General features: G+C 37.5%; 1 protein-coding gene across 1 annotated transcript; it reads right to left on the reverse strand.

Annotated features, from left to right (window-relative positions):
- Positions 1–9,910: 9,910 nt before the first annotated feature.
- LOC150041171 (uncharacterized) lies at positions 9,911–16,397 on the reverse strand. The gene is made up of 8 exons (XM_090327141.1): positions 16,349–16,397; positions 15,925–16,306; positions 14,852–14,982; positions 14,284–14,353; positions 14,082–14,116; positions 12,752–12,869; positions 11,577–11,676; positions 9,911–10,033 (listed from the first exon to the last, which is right to left on the reverse strand). Exons 1-8 carry the CDS (start codon positions 16,395–16,397, stop codon positions 9,911–9,913), a joined length of 1,008 nt encoding a protein of 335 aa, XP_090183267.1.
- Between the last annotated feature and the right edge of the window lie 342 nt (positions 16,398–16,739).

The following is a 16,739-nucleotide window of genomic DNA, read 5'->3' on the forward strand; positions in this document are numbered from 1 at the left end:
AATGTGATAAAATTATGTGTATTTAGGTATTTATGTGGTACCATAATGAAGAGTCTGAAGAGTTAATAACTAATTTGATGGTACAAAGAAATTTGGAGCCTTCTATGAGTGCCAATGGCCAGGAAGAAAGAGTAAAGAAGGATTTAGTTATCTTGAAAAAGTGAATCCCATTTACACCAGGCTATAATGAGTAGATAATTCTCTGATAGATGCTTGTAGTTCAAACCTGTAATCCTAGGTGGTTTTTATTTGTATTTTTTGCCTGTGCTGGGGCTTAATCTCAGAGCCTGACCAATGTCCTTTTGCTTTCTCAAGGCTAGGGCTCTACCACTTGAGCCATAGGATACTTTCTGTTGTTTTGTTTGTTTGTTTATATATGTGATACATGATAGGCAAACACTCTGCCACTAGGCCCCAATCCTAGGTTTTCAAGAGACTGAAATTGAAATCACCACAGTTTGAATTCATCACAGGTAGTTAATGCTCGTCAGACACTTTCTCAAACAAATCTGGATGCAGTGGGTGCATGTAGTAGTGGAAAGTATAAAATAGGTGAGTTATGGCCCATTACATTCCCACAGTGGAAGCAAGACCTTACATAAGCAATAACCAGCATAGAGAGAAAAACGCTAAGTTGAGCAAACAAAATCCCTGATTTCAAACCCAGTACCTTTCTCCTCCAAATAAATAATATATAAGTCTCAATCACAAATGTTAGTCTTCTATTCATTTTCACTTTTTTTGAGTATGTGCTAGTCTTGGGGCTTGAATTCATGGCCTGGCACTCTTCTGAACTTCTTTTGCTTAAGGCTACCATTCTACCACTTAATCCAGAGCTCCACTTTGGCTTTTTTGTTTTTAATAGTTTACTGGAGATAACAGACTTTCCTGTCTGGGCTGGCTTTGAACCACAATCCTCTGATATCAACCACCAGAGTAGCTAGATTATAGGCATAAAACACCAGCATCAAGCCCCCTCCCCTCCATTTTTAAACATTTTATACACTAGTCACTGTCTTGTGATTCTAAATGATGATATAAATGAAATTGTTGTCCACTCAACAATATGAACAAAAATGTATAATAAAATACTTAGCATATTATAAAATAAAAACTTCTTACGATCATGTCACAATTCTACTGAGAAATTATGAAATAAAGAACTGCTAATAAACTGTTAATAATGTATCAATTTACTGCATGTACATAGGTTTCTAGATAAATTATCAGTTTACCAATTTTGGTATTGAACAATAGAAATCACCCATTCATAAACTGAAAAAGTGAAAATTCATTTAGACATGAATCAGACTAGAACAGCTCTACTATATTGAAAATTCTGTAAAATTTTAGACTGTCTAGCACAGTACATTTAACATAAGTTTGGGAAGAAAACCAATATGTTCAACTTCCATATCCAGATCATGCTTTATAAGAAAACACTGACATGGATCTACATATATTATATTCATAAACTACTTTGTTAAAAAGCAATTCTTTTGTAAAACTACTTAAAGATAATTTTAAAAATTAAAAGATAAAAAAGAAGAGAAATTAGACCTTCAAATATTGCTCACATAACTTTTCAAATGCTTCTGCTTTTCTGGTTGTCAACAATCAGAAATGATAACAAAACCTTCTGTTGATGTTGAAATATACTCTTCCAGTATAGAAAGCAAGAGAGGCAGTAATTTGTAAAATATTTACAACATAAATTTCCATATTGAAGTTAAAAATAATAGTTTTCAAGGAATATTTTTGATAATTTTTCATTTAATAAATGCTATGACAAGCTTCCTTAACTTGCGTTTCCCCATTCTATAACAAATTGTGTAATAGTGTGACTTCAAATTCATTCAGGAGGAAAATGTCCTTATCATTACTCCAAACCCAGGTCTTACTAATTTATTTTTGGATTATCTGTTTCATTTTATTTTCTGGACTTTTCATTTTTCTTCTTGTTTTTTCTTTTTTTAGAAGTTGTTATTTAACAAATCAACTTATGAAAACAATATATCCTGATCATTGACACCCCTTTCAACAAGATTTACTTCTTTTTTTTAATATAATTTTTATTGTAATGAATAGAAGGGTTATATGATATTTGCCAGATAGATGGTGCATTAATTCCCATACATTGATACCCTTTCACATGTCTTGGTCCCCATTTCTCTCCCCCCAACAAGATTTACTTCTTAGAGACATGGAAAACTACAAACATGATGCCTCAAAAATTCTAGATTTCCATTCCCCTATCAATAATAACCTTCATATATCCTGGTCCTTGGTTATTCCATATCCTATACAGCCTTATGCCATATATTGTTATCTCCTATAACTATACGATCTCATAAAATCTGCACTAGCAAGAATCATGTAAGAAACTTGTGTCCCGAACTGCTGCATGCACCTTATCGTATTGTGGCCCTGAGCAACTCAGAGAAGAAAACCAGACCCTGGAGTTTGTTTGGGGGGCACTAGAGGCCTGTCTCTTGTAGCCACCTGACTGCCCAAGGTCCCATTAACGGGGTATTTATTGATTATCAAATGTTGGAGTACAAGCAGGAAACAAGTTACAAACTCTTTCAAGTCACGGTTTCAGATAAGTGAAGCAGTCTCTGGAAGAGACTTACCTTAGGAAGCTGAGGTAACAGTAAACAGCCACAGTTGCTTCAGGCCTTCACCCACTTTAGGGTAGTCTCTGTAATGCAAATTGCCATTCTTCAGTCTCAGGCTTTTCCAGCTTTCCATTAGTCTGAGAATGGCCTTCCAATTCTGTTAAAGTTTATGGCTCAGCATTTACAGTTTCCCACAAGCATGTATTCATTATGATATTGTTCTGAAACAATTTAAATACACTTGTCAAAGAAGAACTCATTTGATGCCCACAGTGACTGTCAGTATGTTAACTTCTGGTGATAAGGATATACGGGCAGGCAAATAACTGAACTTGACTATAGATTCACAAATACCAGAAATAAAAACAAAGATGAATACCAGACAATGGAGTGACAAAATCTAAGTAAGGATTGAATGGATTCAGAGGAGACACCTGAGAGGCTTTGGTGCTCTGCTATTCTGTGTGGCAATAATACCTAAAGGGATGACTAATGTTCACCAGTACCATGTGATCTCGAAATAGGACACTCAGCTACTGAAATTGCTTGAGATTCCAAGCAATGACTCTGAACCTGGACCTGAGCAATATATATGCTGTACATGGAAAACGATGACAGAGATTGTCCTCTGACATGGACAGAGACTTATTTAAAAGGTTGGTAATATATGGGGAACTTGAAAGTTCTTGACTATTAAAGTCATAGGACCCATATGGTTAACATACCTCTTGGGGCCTTGCCAGGTTTCCTGGTCTTTTCCTTACTTGAGGCACCATGGCTATAGTCTTTCTGTTCTGTAAACCACAGATTACAAACCTTGAGAGTGCAAGGAAACACTAAAGCAACTGTAGGTTGGATTCAGACATTGTTGTTAAATGAGAACGGGTTGAGTTTAGGTGGAATGGCCCCATATGTCACTGATATGGGAAAATGTAAGAACGGCATAGGAAGCCAAGGGATTTGCATTGCCTTGTCTCCAGGCCTGCCCCATCTATATTTTCATTTCACTCCATCTCTTGGCTGGTCCTTGCTCTCTTAATGCAGTGGTATAAGAGCTGACCCAGCCCCACAGTCACTGAGCTTCCCAGTGATGATCGAAGTAAGGGATAACACACTGACCTACAGAGCTAATGTCACATCTAGTGTCACATCTGGCCTCAGGAGAGAGCAATACCTGCTCACCAACCTAGATGTTGTAGTACCATTTCAGATCAACACCAAGCCCAACCTGGCCTGGGTGAGGGTCAGAGTCAAATGGTCCTTACTTGTAACCTCCACCCCTCAAATTCAGCCCAGCACAGCCCCACCCAGGTCCAATCCTCTTAATGGACCCAATAAGTATCCTATAGCCACCCACAACTTCATTCAGCTCTCAACCAAAAAGATGCCCTGGGTTATCAAGTCACAGTTAAGTAGTGAGCCTTTATGGGTCTACTCCATCATCCCCCAAGCATGTGTTGGTGCCTGCCCCAACGCAGGGTCCATAACTGCCACCTGCTTCTCGCTTGGGTGGCCCTGTACTTCCAAAATCACAAAGTTCTCTATAGGACTAAGTTCCCCTTTGCTCATCACACATTATCAACTCTCCTGGTGAGCTCAGGCATTTAGCAGATTGGCTGGCACAATGCACTTGTGGGAAGGAGACATGCAGAGATATATCATACATTCACAGTTGTTGTAGTCTCAGCTCTCCAAGGTTTCTGAGACTTCTGTCACCCTAATTTACTATCTCTTCAGGCTGAAAGATGGCCCAAGGTCAAGAAGCACCTATTAGATCAGAAACCATTACCTCATGCGAGAAGAAGAGCTGCCATATCCTCCTGTCTCCATCCATCAACCCTTTCCTACAGAACAGCCTCCCCTTTCATCCTGACACAGTTTCCCAGGAATCTGCTCCCCTCAATCACAGAGGGTAACACAAATGTATGGTAGTATTCACAATGTCCTCATGTCTCACTTCTCCTGGCAAGGCAATATCAGCAAGAGCATCCCATCCGGAACTTAGGATCAGGGCCTGAACCTGAGTACTGTCTTTGATCATTTTTTTTTAGGCTAATACTCCATCACTTGAGCCTCATCTCCATTTCTGGCATTTTTGTTGGTTAATTGGAGATAAGAGTCTCATAGACTTCCATGCTTAGGCTGACTTTGAACCTTGATCCTTAGATCTCAGTCTCCTGAATACCTAGAATTACAGACGAAAGCCACTGGTGCCCAGCTGTGAGGCCATTTTCAGTTAGGACACCAGTATAATTTGAACTCTTGGACTTTTGTCATTCATCTTAGAGATCATTGAGCATACTAAAGGGCTACTGCTTTTCAGGTAGCCATTACAATTTGGTGTACCATTTCCCCATGGTTTTCTTCTTTACAGTACAGGTTTTGTGATTGACTTGGGGCATTACTTATCATCTTTTCCTTTGTACTTTGACCCACTTTGGGGGTATGAATAAAGGACAGATATTAGATTTGATTTATTTTCATCTGTAACAGTATAAACCTTGTAAGCACTGTAAGACAGTTGTCAGGAATTTATCTCCGTTTTAAACAGTTTTATTTTCCTTTTGATCTCAAACAATAAAGGTGAATACCCTAGATTTATTAAACTTTTTTTTTGTTTTTGCACCAGCTCAGAGATTTAAACTTAGGGCCTGGGTACTGCCCTTGAGCTTTTGGCTCAAGGTTCATGCTCTACTACTTGAGCCACAGATCCAATTTCAGCTTTTGGTGACTAACTGGAGATGAGTCTCAGATGAGCTGGTTTTGGACTGATATCCTCAGATCAACCTCCTGAGTAGGTAAAAGTACAGATATGAGCCACTGTCTTGATTACCATTTGCCTTTATTAGCTTTACTTAACCTTTACTACCTCAAATGGTTCTGCAGAAGATGCCCTTGTGTGGCCAGGCAGACAACAATGAGAACTCCTAAAAATAGTAGAATCAACAATTCCTGGAGTACATGTAGGAAGATTAACCCAAGGTTGGTTAAGGTAGAAGAATTTCTGTCCAACTCTTTTTTGCTTTCCAATAAAAGGAGCAGCTCACATGTTGGGGAGTTAAGGAGAAAAAAGAAAATGCATCGAGGCTATATCTGGCCCTAGCAGCTGGTAGGATGGTACTTCAGTACCTCACTTTTATCCATGTCAGAATCTGTGCTGGAATTGCCCCAGAGTTAAACTCTAGGATAGCTTTTTGGAAAACAAGCTCTTTTATGATACTTGGGACCCAAGTTGAAGGCCCTCCCTGACTCCCACCATGGTTCCTAGGTTTGAAATTAGAACGTTGGTTTACTGAACTTAACAGAGCTAAGGAAATTATAAAAGCAGTATTTAGCAGTAGAGGAACACAAAGTTTAATTTTGTGAAACAAATATGAAATGTAAATTGTTATGCAAAAGTGTAGTCCTATACAAACTCGATTATTTTTTTTTAGAAAGTTGCCCAGGCAAATGGGTTTTCGGGTATACATGGGGAAGCAGAACTTTTGTTGAGATGGAGATTTCCAGCTTGTTCATTATTTGATGTGCTAGCACCTGCCTCCAGAGTTGTACTTCCAGCTGTCCCTGGTGTTCTTACCCTCTCATTTATAGCATGCTGAGGAGAGCTCTGTGATGAACATACCTGGAAATATAAAGTTAATCTTGAGTTTCTTCACCTAAGGAAATGGGTATGGAGGGAGCTAGCACAAAGAGAAATAAAAGAACAAATTGTCTTTTCCAAACATGTTTAGCCAAAAGGATGCTGTTCAGGAGACTGAATTTTTATTGGGCTAAAAGAACAATTTTGAGCATACTTAGTCATTTGTTTCCAACATATGATTTGTCACAAATGCATTTCACATTCTTTGTACTACCTAGCAATGTGGAGAGATCTTGCAACTTGTTTGCCTATCCTTCTCATGAGGAAATGAGTGGAACCCTTCATTCAGTGAATACAAAGATTAAAATAAATTTTAAGAGGCCATTTTTTGGGGGTATGGAAATTAAAGGGCTTGATTTGTAGTATATTCTCCAGATTTCATGATGTTCTGAGGATATCTGCAACTTCATCTCACTAAAGCAGGTTGTGGCACCTGACTACTACTAAGAAACTGAGGGAGTGTTGGATTTTGGTGGCAGCCATGATGATATTATTAACATGTGGGAATGAAACAACCCTGACAGTCAGAAGATAGTTCTTTCTCATCAGTGTTCTTTTCTTACACATCTCTGCATGGAACTGACCACAGTATAGAGCTTGTAAAGTTTATAAGAAATAGCAGGTATTGGTGAACATGAGTCCTCTTTCTCAGTCATCATTACACAAGAGAACTTGTTAAATCTGTGTTTAATATATAAGTAAATATAATATATACTTTATTCAATAAAATATGGACTGCTGAAATCAATTTTAAATAAATATTACTTACATTGCTATTCAGAATTAGTCCTTTCAAAGATGACATTCTTTCTTTGAAGAAATGCTTTTCACAGAGAATTTCATCAGCATGAACAATCGATACTTGCCTAAGTTTCTAAAACAAAAACATATGTTCTTTAGAAACAAACCACTACTTCTAATCACATTTCACAAATTTGAAAAGCTGCATTTCAAAGGTTTAAACATGAGAATTCAAGTTATACTTGTAATTTATTACAAAACATACATATTCTGAATACCACGTGAAGATCAAAATACCCACAAACAACCCAAAAATATGTAACTGAGTAAAATTTTGTAATCACAGGAAATACAACACTTTATTCAAATAGTAAGGAACTGTTCATCTCAACTTGAACAAATAAAAAGAACGCTGGACATTGGTTTCCTGTAAGAATACATACTTAGAGAAGTCTGGGATTTGAGGATCATGGTTCAAAGCCATCTCAGGGAGAAAAGTCCATAAGACTCTTATCTCTTATAACCAGCAAATAAGCCAGAAGTAGAGGTATAGTTCAAGTGGCAGAATGCCAAATTTTAGCATAATCTCTAAGTGAGAGTTTGAGGCTCTTAATTTGAGCTCTAGTAATGGCACAAAGTAAATAAATAAAAATAAAGAAGTAATGACATATTAAATGAATATAACATTTAACTTCTAAACATGAGATGATATTTGCTTGGTGGGATGGCTTAAAATACAAGAGGCCCTAGCCTCCATCCCCAGCACTGCAAAACAAATAGCAAACAAAACCCATGAACTATTAGCTAATTTATTAACAAGAAGTCAATGTAATGTGACTTCCCCACAGGACAGAAAATCATTTGGAAACATCGATGGAAATACAAAGTGTGCATGTTATTGGAAATACAGGGATTTGAACCTTGGGTCTCACCTTTGCTAAGCGAGCACTCTGTAACTGTGAACACATATTTAAAACTTTTGCTTTCAGTATTTTTCAGAAAAAAAGTCTTGTAGTTTTTGCCCAGGCAACCTGAATCTTCCTACTTTTGCTTCCCATGCAGCTCAAGAACAGGAATGAGAAAATGTAACTAGCTTACTTTGTTGATTTGAGGTGTGGTTGACTTTTTCCTGGTTGATCTCCAATGTGACCCTGATCATCTCTGTTTTCCAAGTACTTATGATGATAGGCATGAGCTTATAATGGACTAGTCAAAACATATACTTTAAATGTGACTATCTATTCAACAGTACACACTTCATAAATTGTTAAACTAGCCGGGAGTTTGGCCTAGTGGTAGAATGCTTGCCTAGCATGCACGAAGACCTGGGTTCGATTCCTTTGTAACATATACATAGAAAAAAGTCAGAAATGGTGCTGAGACTCAAGTGGTAGAGCTCTAACCTTGAGAAAGTCCAAGGACAGTGCTCAGGCCCTGAGCTCAAGCCCACGACTGGCAAAAAATAAATAAATAAATAAAATAAAAATTTTGAAACTAAATGATATAAAGGAATACAAAAAATTTTTCCATTTTTCCAAATTCTATTGACATAGATAATATATCACAAGAAGCAGCACAGAAATATATGAAGATTAATAAATAATGGATAATTGACTAGTATCATTTTGTTCGCCATGTGGTTTGAACTCAGGGCCTCTCCGTGAGCTTTTGCTTTGAAGGCTTTAGCTCTAACACTTTGAGCCAAAGCACCACTTTCAGTTTTCTGGTAGTTAACTGGAGATAAGAATCTCATGGACTTTTCTGCTCTGGCTGGTTTGAATCTCAGATCGCAACCTCCTGAATAAGTAGTGTAAGTATGAGTCACCAGTGCCTGGCTGAAAGAGTAATAATTTGAGGGACAAAGAAATGAAGTTGAAAATATTCTAGGGGAGGACTATTAGAAAAGCAAAGAACAGAGAGGAGTGACTTCATATAAAACCTTCAATCTGGATCAGTAGACAGAAAGTATAGAAAATAGAACTTTGAAAAGGGTGACATTAGGGAAAGGTGTCTGCCATGTAAAAATTTAGAAGAGCTTGGAGCTATCATCCTAGCTACATAGGATGATGATATCTGAGGACCACAGTTTAAAGCCTGATTGAGTAGGAAAGTCTGAATGACACTTATCTCCAATTAACCACAAAAAAGCTGTGGCTCAAGTGGTAGAGCATTACCCTTGATTTTTATTTTCAGTGCCTGGGTCCTGAGTTCAAGCCCCAGGACCAGCCCAAAATTAAGGAGAGGACACTGACCAATTTAGAAGAGGGAAGGTCTACACGTGGGAACATCATACTGAATGTTATTTAAGGATGTATTACAGAAGAATAACCTCAGATATCTTAGGCAAGGCATAGGGTGGTTCTTAACTAGTAAAGCCCAGTGTTGATATCAGTGATGAGTGAGAATCATTGCAATAGTGAGAATCACAGTCTACTAATAACTGGTTATAACTGGCTTGGAAGAATAATAAAACGAGAACAGGAAATTTCTTACCTTAGCATCACTTAGCACTAATCTTTAGAAGAAATCCTCTCTCAAACCTGCACCTTAAATAATAAGTGGTTTTCATGGGGGATGAAAACAACGTATTTGCTATGTAGAAGTATTTGAAATAAGGTTTCTCCATGCTAGTATTTCATGAGTACTGAGTTCTCAAGAGGTGCAGAGTGCCCATTGTTAAACTTCTTTGCGTTGAAACATTACATTTAATGCCAAATAAGTGGACACCACCCTGAGGTTGCTATATTTCAGAGAATGTTGGCAAGATTGACATAAAACAGTAGGTAATTTTCAACTCACAATCTATTAGTAGTCAGCTTGCTTATTCACTACATTTTTATGTCATAAATACATGTTTGGAAAGACAAGTATTTTATGTTGTATGTTCTACAGTACATTTTATAAGAAAATTCTACACCAAACACATACAACAGACCTTGAAGTATTGCTCACATAACATTTCAAAACCTTCTAGTCTGCATTTCTGAACACTTAGACATGCACTAAAAGACTCTTCTTGCTTTTGAAATCGAACCTGCAAGGATAAAAAGGAAAGATTTAGTAACTGAGAAAAGTTAATGCTGACAAAATATATTTTATACCAAACGGAAGCACAGTATTTTGAAATGAATATTATACCTTTTTTCCTTTAATTAATTCGGTGGCAAAATATATACAACATGTGTCCCTCAATACCATGTAAAACTATATAATACTCTTTTTCTGATTCCTTTAATAGGAACCTTTCTTGGCAAAATTCCCATCAGCTTCAATTATTGAAGACAGAAAAACCTAAAAATCTATGGGGGATAGTGATGAAAGGGGTGATATTGATCAAGATTCATTGTGTTTATATACAGACATAGTGAACTGAAACCCCTTTGTATTACTATTGAAAGTCAATAATAGGAAAAAAAATGTAACCGCAAATCTAATGCCTACAACAAGGTTGGATTTCATTCTCCTTCAACGATGACTTTGTAATGTTCTAACCAAATAATCACTAGTCTCTGAGTTCTTTACATAGCAACTGACTGCATTCCATCATTCCTAATAACTGCACATATCATTAAAATTAATAACAAATCCTCCTATATGAATCATATTTCAGAAACAGTTCAGAAGCTCTTAAATATATTTGTTCATTAAACAGCATATTAAAAGAACAATGCAATGCATTAGTGACTCTTAACATGTCATCTTCCTATGAGAAGGAAGCAGAGGCACAGATATAACTAAATATTTCTAACTACAGTAGGCAAACCGGTCTTTGGCTATTGTACTATGTTATTTCTCTATTTTTTCAACTTATAGCCCTTACTTGCCTACAGCAATAGACCATTCCCCTTAGTACTGTTGTTCAGTAATTTCTCAGGATGTAACATCCTTTAAATGGAGCACATTTCAATGCCCAAAAACCTATCCCCAATCCTCACATTCTCCATACCAACCTTAAATGCCATTGTTAATCACATTAATGTTTATGTATACTCTCTATATACTCTCCATCTGTATAAATCCTAGAATCATCTAAATTGCAGCCTCTAAAGGCTGTGTGTTTAAGTCAAATGGTAGAGTAGCTTCCTAGCAGGCAGAGGCTCTGAATTTAAAGAATTCAGTGTGTATCACTGTGTGCAAGAAAAAGACACTTAAGAACCAGTCTCTGAATGCTGAATTTTCACTTGCTCATCCACAATCATTCTGATTACTTCCTATTTAAATTCATAGTCACTGTATCATATGCCTAAGTTGGACACTAACAGTGCTTAGCATGTATACTTTGCTCTTTTAAATTTCAATGACCCATACAGAGGAATGAATTGCTTGCCTCTTCCTATGCTGTAAAGACAGCATTTGCTCTACTCCCTATAATTACTCCTAACGAAGAACAACTCTGCCATGATACTAAAGACGCAGAAGCAACCCAAAGGGGACGTTCAGTATCGTATCACCTCATTGTTCCCATGATTTTGTCCATCAAAGCACATGTCCTTGAAATTTTGTATGCCTGTCAGCGTGATCTATTGCCAACTGGGCCTAATGGAGTAATGAAGTAGAAATGTAAGCAAGATACTAACCGTCATCCTTTCTTCTTCTTTCTTAAAATTTTTCATGTCTTTTTTTGAGCTTAGACACATACTCACAAGCCCCCTGTAAGATTCTTGATAAAGCCTCTTTCTGTAAATGATAAAAATATACACTGTAGTACATAATAACAAGAAAATAATGAACATTCAAAGATCAGTTGATTTGCGCTGTTAGTAGAGAAGGACAAATAGAAAAAAATACAACCTATAACTTATTACATGAAGAATGCATGTTCCTACTTGGCTGAAAGAGAAGTTATCCCACATGCTTTAGCACTAGAAAACTCATGGACAATGGTCATGTTATAAATATTGTATAAAATATACTTTAGCAAAAAAAGAATTTATTTCCTGCTTCTGTTAACGGGTTCAATGTGGATATTATACCCAATTTTCAGTATAGATTTCCATAGAAAATTATTTTTGTTCATCACTTTGTGTCATTGTTGATTTAACACAAAAGGATGGTAAACCTCATGCAGAGAATTTTTACATTATCAAGATATTAAATTTCCTTTTTTGTACATCATTAAATACAATATGTATTATAGTATAGGTCTAAAGTTTGAGGCATTCAATTTCAGTGCAACAAAGTCATTAATAGTATGAGAACAATATTCGTACATATAATTTGGAAGAACAGAAAGGTCATCTTTATGGACAATTAAGAAAACTAATCACAATTTAGTTATGATATGAGAATACAAGAGTAAAGGAATTATTTCTGTAGAAAAATCAATTTAGGATTGTTAGTTCACTTCTGTAATTCCATCTATGTTGGAGGAGGAAATGAAAGATCACATTTAAATATCAGGTAGTCTAAAAGTTAGGAAGAAACTCAATCAAAAAACACAGATCATGGAGATGAATTTCTGTAGTCCTATATATGCAACTGATGGAATTAGGGGAATCAAAGTCTGAGGCAGGCAACAGAAAATGTGATAACATTTGCAAATTAAAATAAAGCAATCAATACTTTGGGGATGCTGTTCAAGTAATATATTCCCTTACTTAGAGAAAGCCAGGTCCTGAGTCCAAACCCCATTACGAAATTTTAAAAAGTTTAGAAGATATATCTAGCACATAATTGTTATAAACATAGTATATATCCAAGATTATCTACAAATGTTACAAGGAATATGACTCCAAAATCCATACAAACTTACCTGCGCTTTTGCTGCATTTTTAACACCAGTTCTAATTTCTTCTGAATGGCTGTGAGAGATGCATTGACATTCTTTCTCATACTTTTTTGCTTGTTAAGAAATAACTTCTCAATGTCCCCTGGATTGAAAATATATTCTCATTAACATTTATTGTCAGCATAAAAAAGTAAGGAACATCAGTCCAGAAGTTCTGGAAAGACCTAATACATATCATTTAAAAATCAAAATTATTTCACTCTTCCTATAGCAAAATTTTATCATGGCTTATGATCAGTATTTGAAATGTGTTAAGAAGCACATTATTTTGTGTTTAGAATAAAGAATATTTGTAATTACCAAAAACTTACTAAGAATAATCAAAGGCAGTGTATATTTTGTGTAATAATACTTAAAATGTCTAAAATTCAACAAATTTACAAATTCTGATCCAACTCTTGGGAGGGATGTAAAGGAATTGTTCATATACTGCTTTATGTGTGTAACTCAAAATACTTAATTTGAAACATTCTTCAAAGGCATATATGTAAGACCAGGTTTCAAATGTGCTTTAGTATTGTCAATGAGGATTGTAAATAAATTTCACTACCAAAAAATACTAAGTAAGCAAATTTTTATGTATGTTTCCTTTATATAAGACAGAAAGATAAATTGATTTTGAGTTTTGTTCAGAGGCTGACCTTTCACATATTGCATCGCACATCAAAAACACTAATTTCAAATTAAGGTATGATTCTGTTGCTACAAGATTTGCATTTTACTAACATTGAGTCTCCAGAAATGAGTTATAAATACCTAGGAGATATTTTCAAGGATTAAGTCTGTATTTCCCTCCCCACTATCCCACAGGAACAAAATGAGAAAAGTGTACACAATAACTTGCTGAGAATACACACATCTGCTATTACAAGCAGATGTTTTAATGGTCACTTGTCACTCAATATGTGATCAAACCTGGAATAGACAGTATTCCATCCAATATTTTCCTAACATTTCACACTGCAATAAATTAAAGAATCATCTTCATCACACTTCTGAAAGTTATGTTCTTCACATCAACTATTAGTATAGGTTAGAAAATCAAAGTTAGGAATGGTGGAACACAACTAGATTTCCAGGCCGTAAGAGGCTGAGGTAGGAAGACTATTGGAGAGTCATAATAACAATCTACCTGGAAAAGAAAAAAAAATTAAAGGAAAATTTACAATAGAAGGCTGAATCATAAACCCTTCTTTCTCAACTTGTTAAGAAAATAAGACATTAAACATCATTACTAATAAACACTTTGAGCAAGTTCAAGTTTGTTGAACTACAACTGACTCTAAATATGTACCTTGAAACTTCTGAAGCACGTTCTCCAATTCAATCCTGTGAAGAAATCACATTCAATTATTATTTAAATGTAAATAAAACACTGATATTTTGGAAGAAGATTTTTATGTCATGTAGGTTTCATAGAACGCAGATCAGGTGAACAGAATTTGACTTTTCTGCAGTATGTTATCTGCAGCAAAAGTCACTTCACACTCATTTACCGTGCTTCTGTTTCTTCAGTATCTAACATTGTACCAGGTGCTTCTCTGCTACAAATTGCTGGGTTGTTTGCTGAATTAAAAAGACCAAGGAAGAAAAATAATTCCAAAGTAGCATGATGTAACCATCTCCAATATAATTGTATCTTCATTATTGAATATCTAGGGCTATTTGGTACACAAAAATGAGATAGGAGAAAAACATAAATGAAATAATTTACATGCAGGTTAGACATAATTAGTCCAGGCCCTAGAAACAGTTATTTTTTCCTGCATGCTTACTTATGAAACTTGATAAGGACTGCAGAGACCCAGAAAAACTATTTGGAGAATTCTGTTGCTTTGTTCAGCCCAGAGATAATAACATATACATTTGTACCTTAAAAACCACGAATTCCATGGACTTGAGAAGCAGCATTCACCATTTGAAAATGGTTGAAAGCCCAATGACCCTGAACTTGAGTTGAGAATGTGTGGTACATGGCAAGATCTGAGATACACACTCTTATAGGACAGGCAATGTACTGCAGAAGTTAGGTGGTTCACAATGTGCAGACCACACACGTTTTACCTGGATTCTGGGCATCATTGGGCATCATGGGCTGAGCTTTCTCAGAAGACATGGCAGAATTCTTGTGGCAGTTTCTGCCTTGGGTGGTATGGCTGTGTTTTATCTGTCCTAGACAGAAGACACTGCTGAACCTTGGGAGCAGAGACACACTTAAAACACAGTGAGGGACTGGGATATAGTTCACTGGCAAAGAAGTTGCCTAGCAAGTGCAACATCCTGAGTTCAATCCCCAATACCAAAAATTAAAAGACAACCTCCAAAACCTCAGGAAAGCTATTTCTTTGACAGGTGCTGGTGGTTCATACCTGTAACGCTAGCTAGTTAAGAGACTGATATCTAAGCATCACAGTTCAAAGCAAGTCCTGGTAGGAAAGGACATGAGATTCTTATCTCCAATCAACCAACTAAAAACTGAAAGTGGGGCAGTGACTCAACTGGTAGAGCACTAGCACTGGGTAAAAAAAGCTCTGGGACCCAAGATATGAGAAAGGGTATCAATGTATGTGAATTAATTCACCTTCTATCTGGCGAATATAATGTAACCCTTCTATTAATTACAATAAAAATATATGAAAAAAAAGCTCTGGGACAGCAGCCAGGCCCTGAGTTCAAGACCCAATGACTGAGAAAAAGTAAAACAACAATAAAAACATGGAAAAGGGAAGCCAGGTTCATTTGAAAGCCATGATTTGTGCCAGGGCTGCAGAGGTTGGCATGAGGTGAGTTCTGAGTGGGATGGAGTGGGGAGCAGGAGGCCAGTGGCTCCTCTCATGTGGTCACATCTGTTGACACACCCATGTGCATAGTTTTGCCTGTCCTACACCTCTCAACCTCACTGTCCTAATGCAAGCAGCTCTTTGTCTTCCCCTCCAGGATTAGGCTCAACTCTCCCCCAATCACAGAGAAATTTGGGGGGCAGGAATGACACCCAGTGGACATCCCACCCTTAGCACTAGCGTTGAAACTTTCAGCCACACACGTTGGGCACTAAATACCTGTCACTCGTTGATGTGTGACGCCCTTCTGCCAAAGGGTAGAAATTAAGGATTCCATCATACAACTCGCAGGATTACCCCAAACTGGCTGCCCTCCCACATGGACCTGGACTTGGGTTCCTCTCAGGGCCCTCATCCCATCCTGGGCACAGATTAAGAACTATGTCATAGCTCTGAGTAGGCCCGAGTAACCCAGAATAGCCCCGAGTAGCCCACGGTAGCCCAGAATGGTCCCGAGTAGCCCACTGTAGGCCAGCAGTAGGCCCGAATAGCCCTGTATAGGCGGGAGTAGTCCTGAGGAGCCCAGTGTAGACCAGAGTAGGCCCGAGTAGCCCAGAGTAGCCCAGAGTAGGCCACAGTCTCCTAGAGGAGGCTGGCATTGCCATCCGGCGACCACTCACTAGTTCCCCACAGTTCTCCGGAGCTGGGTCCACTCTGCTTCTCTGGAGCCTGGTGCCTCCTGAGGAGCCGGATCTAAACTGCCACTATAACTGCCACGCACTCTGGTAAACCGTTAAACGGCGCAGTCGACCAAAATCATTGGCTTCCATGACAGCCAATTGCCAACCACCTCAGCGATCCCATGACAAGTCTCCACAGCCAATAGAATCTTTGGCCTCTGAGGCACTGCACATGGATTCCGATGGTCACGAGACAGCACTAACAGTTTCAACTGTCAAAAATGCCCTGGTACACAGTCCCCAATGAACTTAGCTGGCACAGAGGCCTTGCTGGTTGGCCAGTACAAGCACCTCCTTGATGACTGGCATGTACTGAAGCCTCTCCACTGATTGGCTGCCTCAGAACCACCTGATTGATTGGCTAGGGCACATGCATTAAGTGGAACACTGGTGTCAGACCGTGTTGCTGGCAGACAAGCCCATCTCACCTTG

Source organism: Megascapheus bottae, chromosome X (genome assembly GCF_031878675.1).
Source record: "Megascapheus bottae isolate mThoBot1 chromosome X, mThoBot2.hap1, whole genome shotgun sequence".
Taxonomy (NCBI): domain Eukaryota; kingdom Metazoa; phylum Chordata; class Mammalia; order Rodentia; family Geomyidae; genus Megascapheus; species Megascapheus bottae.